General features: G+C 43.7%; 1 protein-coding gene across 2 annotated transcripts in view; it reads left to right on the top strand.

Annotated features, from left to right (window-relative positions):
• Positions 1-317: 317 nt before the first annotated feature.
• The window catches only part of RASAL1 (RAS protein activator like 1), a 114,574-nt gene continuing 98,417 nt past the window's right edge, over positions 318-16,474 (top strand). For both annotated transcript variants that reach the window (XM_075830080.1, XM_075830070.1), the window contains exons 1-2: positions 318-754; positions 16,368-16,424. In XM_075830080.1, the coding sequence (XP_075686195.1) occupies positions 690-754; positions 16,368-16,424 (122 nt within the window). In that variant the 5' untranslated portion in view covers positions 318-689. The remainder of the gene's footprint in view (positions 755-16,367; positions 16,425-16,474) is intronic.

The following is a 16,474-nucleotide window of genomic DNA, read 5'->3' as shown; positions in this document are numbered from 1 at the left end:
ATCGTCTTTCTAAATAGTTTTGTAATGTACGAGATGATGGGAAACGGATTATAATAACAAAATGCTCAAGCTGTCATCCAAATCCGAGATTCAGAGACTGCACACACAGCTCAGCTACAATGCGTGATCATCCAAGTCTACAGCATACAGTGGGTTAAGCGGGCAGCTCGGTATTCACTGCAGGCAGCAGGAATCCTCGCAGCAGGGAGCATGTTCCGTGCAGCAGCACCGTGCGGAGACGTACACAGGTAAACAGCATTACACAACTCTACCAGCAGGGGGCGCTGCTATGTCTCCTCCTACCTCCTGCAGTTCTTATTGCTACAGTGTGGAGGCAGAGACAAGCAGCAGACCGGAGCTCAGAGCTGCGCTTACAACCTGTGGATAGTGTTTCCCTGTAGACATCATGGCACTCGTTATTCTCTAGGAAAGCCTCACCTGCCAGGCTTCTATACCCATATCACTGCTCTTCTTATGTGCCAGGCGGTCCTGTGCACGGTTACTGACTCCTGAGCTGGGTGTCAGCATGACATTACTACTATAGAGGAGTATTCTCTGCACAAGCACAGAATGGATGAGAGTGGAGTACCGGGGTCCTGTGATGGAGTGATGGAGATGTCTATAGGTTCCTTCTGACTTCGGTCCATCATCCTCTATCTGAAGATTTGCATTTTGCCTCATTCTCCGATATGGCAAGGAATACAGCTCTCTATTTCAGACTGGTGGAGGGGAAGAACCTGCCTGCTAAGGACGTGTAAGTCTTGTAGTCTTTCTGTGTAACGTCTTCGCTCTTTCCTTTGAGACCTGCTCATGTTCACCCCATTCATGAAGTTAATAGAAGGGAGAATATACAGCCGGCTGCAAGTGATATTTGAAACCTGAAGGATTTTACCTCACGGCTGAGAGTATTTGTACAGTAAATGGTAAACTGGCACACGCTGGTATATGCACCTGGCCACCCTCCATCTCATCATGGGCTTTCCATTTTATATGGAGCGAAATGTATAAATGTGTTTACATAACTTCTAGTCCAGGTCACTGGCACACAGACCTGCATTCCTGAAAAAGCGACGGTAATCCGACTGCGCCTAGTCAGACTAGGGCAGAAATGACAGACACGGGTGACATATATATATATATATATATATATATATATATGCACCAACTTATCTAGTATATATATTTGGCCTCGTGTTTAACAATATTTTTATGACATACATGCATGGAAGTGAGGAATTGGTTATTTAACTCTTTGTGCATTAGGATATCGAGAAGAAAGGTATCCTGAGGTAGGTCGTGGTATTACCCTCGCGTTGTCCTGTTTTACATACAGCACTAATTCTCTTATACCACCACTTTCTTATCCCACCGTTCTTCATGATAGGGGGTTTGGATAAGTATTCATTGGGGGGCAAGAGCGCCCACTAGCTTACTTTTATTAGGACATTGAATGGATGAATTCATGTAAAGATACCGGGTGACACATTGAGGGCAGATTTACTAATACAGTCTTACATTTTAGACATTTAGAATTAGACTTGATGCACCAAATTTATCCCAGTGACTCATTCTGGATGATAAATTTGGCGCATCTTTAGACACTTCGGTCTAACTTTATTCCACCTATTGATTGACTTACTTTACACTACTTTTTTAGAACAATTTGGCACATCTGCCCCGTCCCCTTTCCACTTGGCCACACCCCATTTCCCGCTAAAGACACACCCTTGTAGGAGGACTCACAAAAAGCGGCTAAAACACTCTAGCAATGTGGCGCACGTAATGTGCACCAGAATTCTGCCATATTTTGATTAGTAAATCTGCCTCATTCTCTTCTAAATGAGTTGTATATTTTGGAAAGCCCTTTTTAGATTACAAGTCCACCTTACAAGTCCCCCTTAGGGTTCAGTTCATGGGTTCCCCTATGGGAGAGCTCCGAAGGAACCCATTCACGGAGCCCTGACGCAGTTCGAAGCGTTCACATCTGCGTCAAGGCTCCGTTCATGGGTACCATCTGAGCTCTCTGTCAAGGGAACCCATGAACTGAACCCTAAGGGGGACTTGTAAGGTGGTCCATTCATCACCGTTGTTTAAGGATTCCGTCATTTTGACGGAATCAATACCATAGTCGACTGTGCTATTCATTACATCAAAACTACGGAACCCTTAAACAACGGCGATAAACGGAAACCATTTACATCGGATCAGTCACCATTGAAAGCAATGGCGATGCAAACAGAAACCTATGATTTCCGTTTGTTTCAGTCAGGGTTCCGTTCATGGGTTCCCCTGACGGAAAGCTCAGACGAAACCCATGAACGGAGCCCCGACGCAGATGTGAACGAAGCCTTAGACAAGCTGATGGTGGAGGACATGTTGCTGAAACACCCCATAAAAATCTGCTATTGACTATGGCAATGTAACTGCTTGCATTAACTCAAGAAAACATTACTTGGCAACTGTAGTCATTGGAGAGTTGCCGACATTCCTTTCAACTTGATTTACCTGCAATCCTCTATAAAACCATGGATAGAACATTATGATGACAAATCTGCTGTGGGTTCATTACAGTGTCTATATAACAATAATCACATTTTTTTTTTCACTTCATTCATTTGAAAGATTTTATGAAATATACTAAACTCAAATCTAGTAACTATAGACATAGGTATATCCCGTACAGAGCACCTGACCTAACACAAGTTATCATAAGCAACCCCTTGAGTTTCATATCTCTATGTATGTAGAAATGACATCTTCATGGTTAGGCTGGGTTCACACGACCAAGTTTCAGATGTAATTCGGGCATTTTACGCCCTGAATTACGTCAGAAAAAACGGCTCCATTACGCCGACAAACATCTGCCCATTACTTTCAATGGGCTTTACGATGTACTGTGCCGACGACCTGTCATTTTACGCGTCGCTGTCAAAAGACGGCGCGTAATAAAGACGGCTTGTCAAAAGAAGCGCATTTCACTTCTTGGGATGTAATTGGAGCCATTTTTCATTGACTCTATTGACAAACAGCTCCAATTACGTCTGTAATGGACACCGTGAAAAACGAGCAATTACATTTGAAATTCAGGAGCTGTTTTCTCCTGAAAACAGCTCTGTAATTTCAGATGTATTTGCCGTTATCGTGTGCACATACCCTTAGGGTATGTTCACACGATTAACAAAATACGTCTGAAAATACGGAGCTGTTTTCAAGGGAAAACAGCTCCTGATTTTCAGACGTTTTTTGAGCAACTCACGTTTTTCGCTGCGTTTTCTACGGCCATTTTTGGAGCTGTTTGTAATAGTCTATGAGAAAACGGCTCCAAAAACGTCCCAAGAAGTGTCCTGCACTTCTTTTGACGTGCCGTCATTTTACGCGCCATATTTTGACAGCAACGCGTAAAATGACAGCTCGTCTGCACAGAACATCGTAAGACCCATTGCAGGCAATGGGCAGATGTTTGCCGACGTATTGGAGCCGTCTTTTCAGGCGTAATTCGAGGCGTAAAACTCCTCCATTACGTCTGAAAATAGGTTGTGTGCACATACCCTTAAAGTGATTGGCGTTCTACCGATGTTATAATAGGATCTTGAACGACCCTGCTTTAACAAGCACTGGCAGTATTCTCCAAACAAGTAAGGGTATGTTCACACGGCAACGCCAATTACGTCTGAAATTACGGAGCTGTTTTCAGGCGAAAACAGCTCCTGAATTTCAGACGTTTTTGGAAGTGCACGTGGTTTTCACGGCGTCCATTTCGGACGTAATTGGAGCTGTTTTTCAATGGAGTCAATGAAAAACGGCTCCAATTACGTCCCAAGAAGTGACATGCACTTCTTTGAGGCAGCCGTCTTTTTACGCGCCGTCTTTTGACAGCGGTGCGTAAAAAAAAAGGGTTGGAGACGTTTTTTCGGCCGTAATTACAGGTGTAAAACGCCTGAATTACGTCCATAAATAGGGCGTTTGAACATACCCTTACTTAGCAACACATCAACCACTCCTAACTAGCATTTACCATAGTGATTAGTGATATGAAAGATTTAGTTTATGGCAGTGTGGCATGCCTAGACACGTAGTTGCAACATTCTGTTTAGCATGGCACCAGCAATCCATTTGTTCACAACACGTTTGTGATGTCCGTTTAGCGTGCATGTCTGAAAAGCTGCCGACGTACACGCTAAACGTGTCCGAAAGGCTCCATTTGCCTGGGGCAGGACCTGGGGCAGGAAGTGAGTGACGTCACAGCGTGATCTCTCGAGAACACGGCTGTGTCTGCACTGCCAGAAGCTGGGCGTTGTGAAGAGAAGTGGATGATACTTCTCGTCAGAACGCCCAGCTAGTAAAAGTAGTAAAAACGCCCCGATGTACGCACATAATACACGCCCACTTGGACTTTTACTTTAGACACGCCCAGTTGGACTTTTACTTTTCAACACGCCCAGTTGGACTTTAGAAAGCCTCATTTGCATAAATACAAAAATGGTCATAACTTGGCCAAAAATGCTCGTTTTTTAAAAATAAAAACGTTACTCTTATCTACATTGCAGCGCCGATCTGCTGCAATAGCAGATAGGGGCTGCAAAATCTGGTGACAGAGCCTCTTTAAAGAATATATCATGAATTGTCATAACCCCAGTTAATGACGTATCTGTTTAACGAAAACCATTAAAGTCTATAGTCACATATGCCACTGCTAGACATCCATCACAGCCTCCGTTTAATGTTTACATATGGAGTTTTTTCCTGTCGTATAAGTTAAATGTCTGCCAAAAACATGTTGTAAATGGGGCCTGAATTAGAAAATCTGTGTATGAGTGTTAATGTTGCTTTATTTCATTGTGCCTGAATCACATTGAAATTGCAACGCCAAGAAGAAAAAGTTTTGGAATTGTGGAAATCACAGGATCGATAGACATGTTAATGATATGCAAATGATAAACAAATGGAAACAAAATATTCCAAACATCTTGATATATTCAGTATCAAGTATGAGCGCCACGCGCAGAAATACACACACTTACACGCCTTGGCATGGTATCAATGAGGTTATTAATGGTCGCCTGAGGAATGTTATGCCACGCTGAACTCACTTGGGCACACAAATCATCAAGATTGGTTACTGGCAGTCACTTTGCAATTGCCGACCAATGACGTCCCAAATGTGATCGATGGGAGACAAGTCCAGAGACGCTACAGGCCATGGTAGCACATGGTAGTCCATGCAGGCTGCTCACATTAGCATGAGCAACATGCGGCCTGGCCTTGTCCTTTTGAAAAACGGCTGCTTGGACACTTTGGAGAAATGGTTGTACCACTCGTTCCACGACCAAATGAATGTAACGCAGAGCTGTTAGTGTACCTAAAATGAAAACTAGAGGTGTCCGGCTACCGTACATTATGCCACCCACACTATAATCCCGGGAGTAGGACTGGTGTGGCGTTCCCTTGGGAAGGCCTCTTCATGGTATTGCCCACGTGGTCTCATGACCAATCTGTGGCTATCATTGCGTTCAAGACAAAAGTGGGACTCATTGCTGAAGAGGAGAGACCTCCATTCCAGCCTCTATTGCTGTCTTGCTGTGCACCATGATAGCCTTTGAGAGCGGTGGTGTGTGGTCAATGTAACATATATAGCTGAACGTCTGACTCGTAGCCCAATGTTGTGCAAACGCCTTCTGATGGTTTGTGCCGACACTGGTTGCCGCCCTAGGCTTGGAATGTACAGAAAGCATCACTACGCTCCATTCTTCCAATCAGAAGAACCGTCCATGTAGAGGTTCGTCTCCGCGCACCTCTTGCTGTCATTCCCGTTTGTTGTTGCTCTCCCAACCTCCGGGACACGCAACGTTAAACAGTGCTGACATCTTAGCCTAGGCACGCAGCGATCTGCCGGAGTGATAAACCAAGGTCTCTCAGTTCAAGGATTCTGTCCCTCTCCGTTTGAGACAAGTGGCGATAACTGGCACATCGACGAACAGGAGGCATCGCACAATCATCCGTTGTTGCTCCAACTGATCCAATTTTTGAGGTTTCATGTGGCTAAAAAACATTGCTTTCATTCTGGCTTTTATGCCCCTCCCACAAGCCACAGATTGGTGCTCGTGATTGAAAATGTAATCATTTGCAGATCTCAGCGACACCTGCTGCTTCCTCGGTTTATATAACCTTATGACTTGCCCTTCTTGGTGTTGCAATTTCAATGTTGAGTGTATTTCTATAATGTATCCGGAAGCTGTAGATAGCTATAAATAGTCACTATAGCTATAGAGAACATAAAATAGAACTGCCATCTCTCATGCATGAAAAAATCCAAAGGAATACCGCCAAACTTTAATCACAAACTGGAACACAAATATTATTTCTCCGTCTGTTTTGCTTGTTGTAAATGTGTTTTCTGCTGGACCTGCCTAATATTTTTTTTCAAAATAATACACTGTCCTCTCAATCCCTGTATATTCAATAAACGTCTTATTAAAAGGAGCCACTGCAAGCAATGTGACTAAGGGCATGACCACACGTGGCGGATTTCCTCCGCAACTGTCCGCATCAATTCCGCACAGAATCTGCGTTGCAGATTCTGCTGCGGATCTGCACAAAATGTGCAGTACATTGATGCGGACTAGCTGCTGCGGACTGCGGGAAAAGTGCTTCCCTTCTCCCTATCAGTGCAGGATAGAGAGAAGGGACAGCACTTTCCCTAGTGAAAGTAAACGATTTTCATACTTACCGGCCGTTGTCTTGGTGACGCGTCCCTCTTTCGGCATCCAGCCCGACCTCCCTGGATGACGCGCCAGTCCATGTGACCGCTGCAGCCTGTGCTTGGCCTGTGATTGGCTGCAGCCGTCACTTAGACTGAAACGTCATCCTGGGAGGCCGGACTGGAGACAGACGCAGGGAGTTCTCGGTAAGTATGAACTTATATGTTTTTTTACAGATACATGTATATTGAGATCGGTAGTCACTGTCCCGGGTGCAGAAACAGTTACTGCCGATCGCTTAACTCTTTCAGCACCCTGGACAGTGACTATTTACAGACGTCTCCTAGCAACGCTCCCGTCATTACGGGAGCCCCATTGACTTCCTCAGTCTGGCTGTAGACCTAGAAATACATAGGTCCAGCCAGAATGAAGAAATGTCATGGTAGTAAAACCAATACGCTCCGCAGCACACATAATATCTGCGGACTTCATTGCGGAATTTTGACTCTCCATTGAAGTCAATGGAGAAATTCCGCCATGAGTCCGCCACTGCTCCGCAACAGACAGAGCATGCTGCGGACACCAAATTCCGCTCCGCAGCCTATGCTCCGCAGCGGAATTTTACGCCTCGTCTAAACGAACACTGCTAAATTAAAGTGTAAGTCAATGGACAAACGGCACCGCTGCGGATTAACGCTGCGGAGTGTCCGCAGCGGAATTTAAGTGAAATTCCGCCACGTGTGAACCCAGCCTTAGAATTTTCCCATAGATGTCCAGGAAAAATATATAGACATTAAACATTTGTTTCTTTTATTTTTTAAATATTCATTTACATGTGAGGATTCCATTATATATCACCCAATTAGGAGTCCTTTGTCCCATTTATTGCCATTTCATACGCTAGTTTTAAGAAGAAAGCAGAAGTAAGATGCGACAACGTTATTAAGATGCGCACACCTCTTCATATCTTAGTCGCATCGCCGGCTGTCCGTGCTCCACTGAATAAAATATATGCCAGCCAGGAGCTGGCATAGATTTCCGCTATAATTTATTTAATTTTAATGGCACGCCGTGGGTGGTCCCATCCTCTTACACTAAGCCCTGAGAACTTTTATATAAACTGCAGAGAGCAGCAGAAATGACACAAAAGTAAAACATTTTCACACTTTTTTACGCCAGAACAAGAGAAAGAGTCACCAATAAAACTTTGTTGGCATTCCCTCTTGAAACCACCACATGCCGTACTAGCCCTACCCATCCAGCTACACCCCTGACACTAGATTTACTATAGTGAAAAGTCCATGTAGATGATTTATTCTTGTGAGACATTGGACAAAGCTTGGCAATTGGTCCACTACGGTTAAGAGTTGTTCAATACTGTTTCACAAGCATGGAAAAATATTTTAGGCTGGATTTACATGCATAGATCTTGGTGCAGGCAACCTAGGAATTCAATATTGAGAAGTTGGACTGAGCCAGCACTTTATACACAGAAATATTTTGCTAGAATTGGAAAAGGACGCCACAATTCTGGCTCATATTGCACCAAAACTTTATAAACCTCACTCAATAGTTTTAAAGCATGGCAAAATTATCCAAATTTATTAATGGCATGCTTCATTCTTTTGCCACAAAATATTGGTGTAAAGCACACCAGCCATGAGGTATCGTAAAGGAAGAGAAAAGTGTCTAGCATGTCTAGCAAGATCCGCCAAACTTATCATACGGTATGCACCACTAAGATTATTGTGGCACAGATTCTGCCTGTCTGGTCTAGTTTTATCCTGTCAAAGTTTAAGTAATAATAAGGGTATGTGCACACGATATCGACAATTATGGCTGAAATTACGGAGCTGTTTTCAGGAGAAAACAGCTCCTGCATTTCAGACGTAATTGCTCGTATTGGCGTTTTGCGAGGCGTCCATTACGGACGTAATTTGGAGTTGTTCTTCATTGAAGTCAATGAAAAACGGCTCAAATTACGTCCCAAGAAGTGTCCTGCACTTCTTTGACGACGCTGTTATTTTACGCGCCGTCTTTTGACAGTGACGCGTAAAATTACAGGTCGTCAGCACAGTACGTCGGCAAACCCATTGAAATGAATGGGCAGATGTTTGCCGACGTATTTGAGTCGTGTTTTCAGGCGTAATTCGGGGCGTAAAACGCCTCGTTTACGCCTGAAAATAGGTTGTGTGAACCCAGCCTAAATCTGCCCCATTGTACCCATTATAAATTCTTGCCATTAGAGTCAGGTAACTGTTAGACGTTATAATGCAAAAATCAACCATATAAATAATGTAAACATTTTTTCAAATGCAGAAATGGGGCACTGCTGACAATTTACCCCAAAACAGCCCATGTGTTCCCCGTGTCTGCATGGAGTTTGTATGTGCTCCCCGTGTCTGCATGGAGTTTGTATGTGCTCCCCGTGTCTGCATGGAGTTTGTATGTTCTCCCCGTGTCTGCATGGAGTTTGTATGTTCTCCCCGTGTCTGCATGGAGTTTGTATGTTCTCCCCGTGTCTGCATGGAGTTTGTATGTTCTCCCCGTGTCTGCATGGAGTTTGTATGTTCTCCCCGTGTCTGCATGGAGTTTGTATGTTCTCCCCGTGTCTGCATGGAGTTTGTATGTTCTCCCCGTGTCTGCATGGAGTTTGTATGTTCTCCCCGTGTCTGCATGGAGTTTGTATGTTCTCCCCGTGTCTGCATGGAGTTTGTATGTTCTCCCCGTGTCTGCATGGAGTTTGTATGTTCTCCCCGTGTCTGCATGGAGTTTGTATGTGCTCCCCGTGTTTGCATGGAGTTTGTATGTGCTCCCCGTGTCTGCATGGAGTTTGTATGTGCTCCCCGTGTCTGCATGGAGTTTGTATGTTCTCCCCGTGTCTGCATGGAGTTTGTATGTGCTCCCCGTGTCTGCATGGAGTTTGTATGTTCTCCCCGTGTCTGCGTGATTTCTCCAGGTACTCCAGTTTCTATCCACACTCCAAAAACATACAGATAGGGAATTTAGACTTAGGTTGTAAGTGAGGACAACTTCTGTGTAGCGCTCCAGAATATGTTGGCGCTATATAAGAAACGGAAATTAATAAGAGCAAGTAAAATAAAACTTCTGAGTTACTAATACAGTATATGGCCAATGTTACTTTTTCTTTACAAGCTTATATGTTCATATTGAAGATCTAAAAATGTCTATAGTCTGTGTACTTAGTACTAATGTGGGAGTTCTGAAAATCTGAACTTCCTGCAAATAAAGTGCAAATAAACGAAATAGTAAATAAATAATAAGTACACATAAAATACCCACCCAAAAAAGCGTTCCCCACGCCATTTGTTGTCGTAATGCTTGCCCTGACCCAATTACCCTAAAATAGGCTTGTAATATATCTAAATTTACGGTAGACAATGGTGATCACAAATAAAATGTAAATTTTAGGGTAAAACTATACTATTACCAGAACAAATGAGCTGAAACGTAAAAAAGCATATTTTTCTGCTATTATTTTCAAACTATAAGTCTAAAAATTCTAAAATAGCAGAAAGTATGTGTATAAAAATGATCAAAAAAGAAACCTGCATTGACTATGAAAAGAGCGTTGCAAAAATCACGTCAATAGATCAACAAATAAAAAGGTGATAGCAGTTTAACTAACGCATGCTCAAAATGGCTAAACAGTGTCTGGTCCTGAAGGCTCAAAAGAGTCTGGACCTGAACCGGTTAATGAATGTATGATAAAACGAGTTTTATACTCTGGGGTTGTAGCATGTTAGCTAACCAATAACATTTTATTTTCCTCGGCTGCTTCTACAGGTTTTGTTTTCACCCATCTATAATACACACTATACTCAGTGTTTGACCTCTTTTATTCGTAAATCTACAACCAATTAGATTTGTGCTACCTTGACTGAATATGTATGAATACATCATTAAAACATGGCAAAAAGGGAATATTCATAGGACACAAAACAAACAGAGAAATAGAAGATGCTGAACCAGCAAGGAGCTCTGATCTTCTATCCTCTGTATATCAAATGGTAAACCAAAAGAATGCCTATTTAAACACAGCTTGAAATTCCCCCAGACAGACCCTCCCTGCGGGGGACTGCGAGGAGCATGATCTGTATGCCAAAAGTTGTTATTTCCCATCCAGATGGGTCCTCCCTATGTCTTCTCTCTCACCCACTCTAATCACCACTCATTATTTAATTAGAAAACGTAATTAAAAAACCAGCTGATGAAGGCTGGTGGGAGGCAGAGGAGGTGTACAGACAAGAAAAAGACAAGAGTGAGCTATCTCATTATCTAAAAACTAAAATAGGAAGAAAATTCCTCCATATACGACACCCCAATATACACAGTTACTTGCCACCACACATTTGTAGGTTCTGCGGGAGGGAGATCAAGAGAAGGAAGGATGTATCTATTTAATGCCACATTGCGAGTACCCAGCGTTTGCATCTGCTATCTGTCTCCATGTCTCTCTTATGTCTCTTTATAATTGTTTAATAACTTGTTTTGACTGTATGTGGGATCATTATTTTTTATTTGTTATATTGTTCTATGTTTCATTTAGCGTAATGAGTGTTCTACAACGTGCTTTCTACAAAACCCACAACGTTGCTGTCTTTTTTTCCAGCTTGCTAGATTGTTCAGATTGATATTTAGGTAGTTTGCACACTTTTCCTTATAGGATTGGTAGCTCTTATTTCTTGCCAATCTTTACTACTCTTACATGTAATGTTCTTTAGGAAAGTCTGGGTGTTTTGAGTTAAAGGGTAACTAAACGTTCAACAAATTTCTGACTTGTCATAGTGACATATCAGAAGTTTTGATGATTGGTGGGGGTCCAAGCACTGAGACCCCCACTAATCACTAAGGCCTCATGCACACGACCGTAGCCCGACCGTAGCCGTGTGCACGCCCGTGATTTTCGTGTCGGCCGGCTGCGGACTGTCAGCGGACTGTCAGCCGCAAGCCGCCCGCACATGCACATGGCCGGGCCATTGTTTTCAATGAGCCCGGACCGCAACTCCGGACCATAATAGGACATGTCCGTACTTTCTGCGGTCCGGGTTCCCGGGCCGTGCACGGACCGCAAAAACTACGGTCGTGTGCACGGCCCCATAGAAAAGAATGGGTCCGCAATTCTCCCGTGGATTTGCGGGGGAATTGCGGACGCAAAAACACGGTCGTGTGCATGAGGCCTTAAACGAAGCGGCAAAAGCGCTCGTGTGAGCGCTCAGCCTATTAGTTTCTGTTTGGCTTTTTCCTGAAAGCCGATGTATCGGAGTACAGGCGCATAGACTTTCTATTAAGCCCGTACTCCGATACATTGATTTCCAGAAAAAACTGAACAGAAACGAAGCGGCTGAGCGCTCACACGAGTGCTTTTGCCGCTTCGTTTTAGCGATTAGTGGGGGTCTCAGTGCTCGGACCTCCACCAATCAAAACTTATGACATGTCAGAAGTTTGAACGTTTAGTTACCCTTTAAGGATCTAGCTACTTTTCTAGCTTTCTACCACTTTGTAGACAGAAATGTATTCATGCAAAGGCAACCAGGTGTCTGTCTCCTCTTGTCGCCCAATGAGAGGGAGGGGGATAAAGTGAATTACAGTACTTAGCATGCCTTGTAACTATTGCTGAAAGGTTATTTCTGCTACAGCAAGTTGTGTCCCAGACAAAACAAACTGTCACGGCACGGGGTGTGGACCCACTGGGCCGTACCGCGTAGCGGAATAGCAGCTGGCCAACTACGTACAAAACAATGTCTATAGTCCAGAAAGGGTACCTGAGGCAATGTAGACAGTAGCGGTGACACAACTTGACTTTAACTGTAGATGGCACAGTAGATGCAGCGGAAGACATGACTTGACTTTCACTGTAGATGGCACAGTAGATGCAGCGGAAGAGACACGACTTGACTTTCACTGTAGATGCAGCGGAAGACACGACACGACTTGACTTTCACTGTAGATGGCACAGAGGCACGGTAGCACGGGATACAGGGTACAGGCAGCAGGAACGAGTAACACTGGGAACCGGAAAACACTGGGAGACCATTTGCAAGACAAACTTTAGGTATACAACAATGCTCAGGCAAGGATCAAGTGGGCAGAGCCCTTTTTATAGTCCAGCAGCATTTTGGGCTAATTACTGATTATTAACAACTGGACACGTACTGGCCCTTCGAGGCCGTGCGCGCGCCCTGCGGGAAACAGTCTCAGAACCCGGAAGTGAGTACCGGCGTCTTCCAGGAGGGAGATGCCGCCGAGAACGCAGACGTCTATGGCCGGGGCCGTCAGAGGGTAAGTCTGAACGACGGTCCGCGGCCATAGACGTTACACAAACCATCTTATGCCTCTGGTCCTATTTTTTATTTTAAATGAGTCTCCTAAATCACAGCCATTATGTCTGAAAACATCTGCTCCTGGAGATCTAGTACTTTCAAGACAAGTATGGTCTTCATGACCGTATGCTTTAAGCCAGTGGCCAGCACCAGTGGGAATAGTTGAAAAAAACAAGGTCAACTGTATGGATCAGCAACGTCAAATCCAAAAAGATACAAGGATAGCATCCAGAAAAGTGTCCACAAAGCAAACTGGATCAGTCTGAGCATTTACCCCTAAAAATTGACCAGGTAGATTTTGATGGGGACTTTTCTCTATCAATGTATTGTTTTAAGTAAACATTTGTTCTTTATTTGTAATAGGTATTATATTGTCCCTGGTTATAACAGCAGGAAGTTCAAAGGTGACAGTTACCATAAGCAGCCACTACTGTTCCATATGGGGTTGTAACCTATAAAAAGCAGCTCAATTCGAGCATCGTAACTTAGGCCTCCTGCACACTTCCGACACGGTTTTCACGGCCGTTTATTACGGATCCGTGTGTCTGTTTTGTCGGCCGTGTGCAATCCCATGTGCACTCCGTGTTTCTGTTTCTGTGCGCCGAGCATGATACTGTCCAGGGTGCTGAAAGAGTTAATGGGCTGCACTGATCGCCGGTAACTCTTTCAGCCCCCTTACAGTACCATGCTTGGCGCGCGGAAAATAAAATTTTAATGCAATAAAAATAAAAAAAAAAAACAATTTTATACTTACTTTCCTCCTGTCCGACCTCTAGCGATGACGTTTTATCCATGTCGCCACTGCAGCCAATCACAGGCTGTAGTGGCGGTTACGCACGTCAGGATGACGTCAGAAGGCCGGCCTCCAGGGATGACGCTTCATCCCACGTGACCACCTCTGCAGCCAATCACAGGCTGCAGCGGCCTCTGCAGCCAATCACAGGCTGCCGCGTCATTCTGGAAGGTCAGACTGGAGGAAGAAGAGGGACTCGTCACCAAGACAACGACCGGGTACGTATGAACTGATTTTTATTTTATTTTTAATCAGCAGCCTCTTTTCTCTATCAGTGATTGATAGAGACAAGTGGCTGCCGATTAGTGTAATATTTCTGTTATGTTTTACTGCCCGCCCGGCGGTTGCTAGGCAACGGCTCCGTCACACACGGATGACACACGGATGCCTTCCGTGTGCCTTCATTTTTTTTATTACGGCCCCATTGACTTGCATGGGCCTCACGGTTACGGAATCCCGGACCAAAGTAGCACATGCTCTACTTTGGATCGGAACGGAGCAACGGACCGTCAAAAAAACTGAAGTGTGCATGGCCCCATTGAAATTAATGGTTCAGGGTGCTATCAGTGACAAAAACGGATAGCACACTGAAGGAAAAAACTGAAGTGGGCATGGGGCCTTATGAAAAGGTTCCTACATTTGAACCATAAAAAGCGGACATCATATAGAACACTCACAATAACTCCCTCACTGCCTAAGAACACGTTTTCCCCAAAGAGTTGGTAGTCTATCTTTTAATAGAGTGCCTCAGCATTTGGCTGGCCATGAGGTTCTCCATGTTACTGTGCATGAGCAGACTAGCAGCCTTCACAGGCATGGCTGAGATGCATAAAACTAAGCACAGAGGCTATAGCTCAGCCTTAGGCCTCATGTGTACTGCCCTATTACCAACCTGTGTGGTAAGCGTCCATAATATGGCACCCATAGCCTGCTATAGGCCCATAATGCACCTCCATGTACCTCCAATTTTATATGTTATATGTTACCTGTTTTATTTGTAATTTTACTTGTTAGTTACTTCCCTGATTGTAAAACACAACTTAATATGTCGCCGCTATATAAAGATGCTTCTTAACGCCAAGAGACAACAGCAATGATCCTCGAGATGTATGTGGGTACATGTCTTTTTAAGTATTCTCATACAATGAAGTAATGATCACAGAATCTTCTAATAAAAAGCAGCACTCCCATTTCTCATGCTTAGTGATTTATTCATTCTAGCCATAGGTGCACAGGACACTTAAATTGCGACGCTTCAGGCTGTTACGGTAAAAGCCCTTTATCAAGCTGATGTGGTGCACTTGTCAGCCTCTCGACATTGAGTGAATTCAGGCCAAGAGACTGACAAGTGCAGCACATCAGCTTGATAAAGGGCTTTTACCCTAAAGCCTCATGCACACGACCGTAGCCATGTGCATGGCCGTTATTTTCGTGTCGGCCATGGGCAGAAGTGTCACATGGCCGTGGCCTTTATTTGCTATGAGGCTGGACCGCAGAACACGGCCGTAATAAGACTTGCACGTTCTTTCTGCGGTCCGGGCTCCTGGGCCAATATGGTGTTGCACGGTCTGCCTACAGCAGATTTCGAGGGGAGGTCAGGCAACCCCCATGCACATTATCTGTCTAGAATTAACTGACGTGTATGGCCAACTTAGATGAACATTCCAATCAAAAATTTTATTTTTAACACGTATCAATCATTTAATACTATGGGAAATCCAAATCCAAATATCTCTTCTCTGGGGTTCTATTTTAGCTGTCCATATACCTACAGATCTAATATAAGTGTATTGCAGGGGTGATCTGTGAGTTTTTTTTTAACACATTTAAAGTAGTTCAGCAGTGTAAAGCAGTCAACTTCTCACCGCAGAGTTACTATTCTCTATGAGCTCTTTGAGCTAGCTCACATGTTTCTGTAGCTAGGAAAATACTTTAGAAGTTGACCTTCGGCAGCAGTTCTAAACCATCTAGAGTGCCAGTGATTTTTTATTATGTTAATGGTTTATGACGATAAATGTAATGCCTGTTTTGACGTATGATCGCTGGTTTGCATTCTCTATCAATCAGGTGCCTCTAAATTGCATGTTTTTTTTTCGTTATCACACCGTAGTCTGAATATTCCAAGTCTATTCCAGGTCTTGCAATGGGGTTCAATAGCATATTTAGTAAGTATGCATCTTGGAAATCCAATTTATTAAAATTTTAGGGAATTTTAATGATTTCATTGCACTTCATTCTGAAGTGGTGCTGGTGTTCTTCCTGACTGGTAAGAGTTTTTAATGTGGATCACTATGAGTATTTTACTTGTAATAAAATTGAGATCTGATAAGATAGCTTCCTCCAGACCGACATACAGGCAGGGAGCACAAGTAGCCCCTTTTAACCATGAAACATTATTCCTACATGTCTTGTAAAACATTCAGCTTGGCACATATTTCAGTGATGACTGGGTTAGGTTGGATGTGATAAGATAGTTGAACATTAGCTAGACTGGACTATCAGTATTTGACCTTTTCCATTCCTCTTTCAAAGGTCAGGCACAAGTGACCCGTACTGCATTGTGAAGGTGGATAATGAAGTTGTGGCACGGTGAGTCCTATAATATAGTGGTATAATACAATGCACATATTTGTCCATAC

The sequence above is a fragment of the Rhinoderma darwinii genome, chromosome 1 (assembly GCF_050947455.1).
Source record: "Rhinoderma darwinii isolate aRhiDar2 chromosome 1, aRhiDar2.hap1, whole genome shotgun sequence".
Classification (NCBI taxonomy): Eukaryota; Metazoa; Chordata; class Amphibia; order Anura; family Rhinodermatidae; genus Rhinoderma; species Rhinoderma darwinii.
Note: the sequence above shows the minus strand (reverse complement) of the source record. Positions and strands in the feature narration are given on the sequence as shown.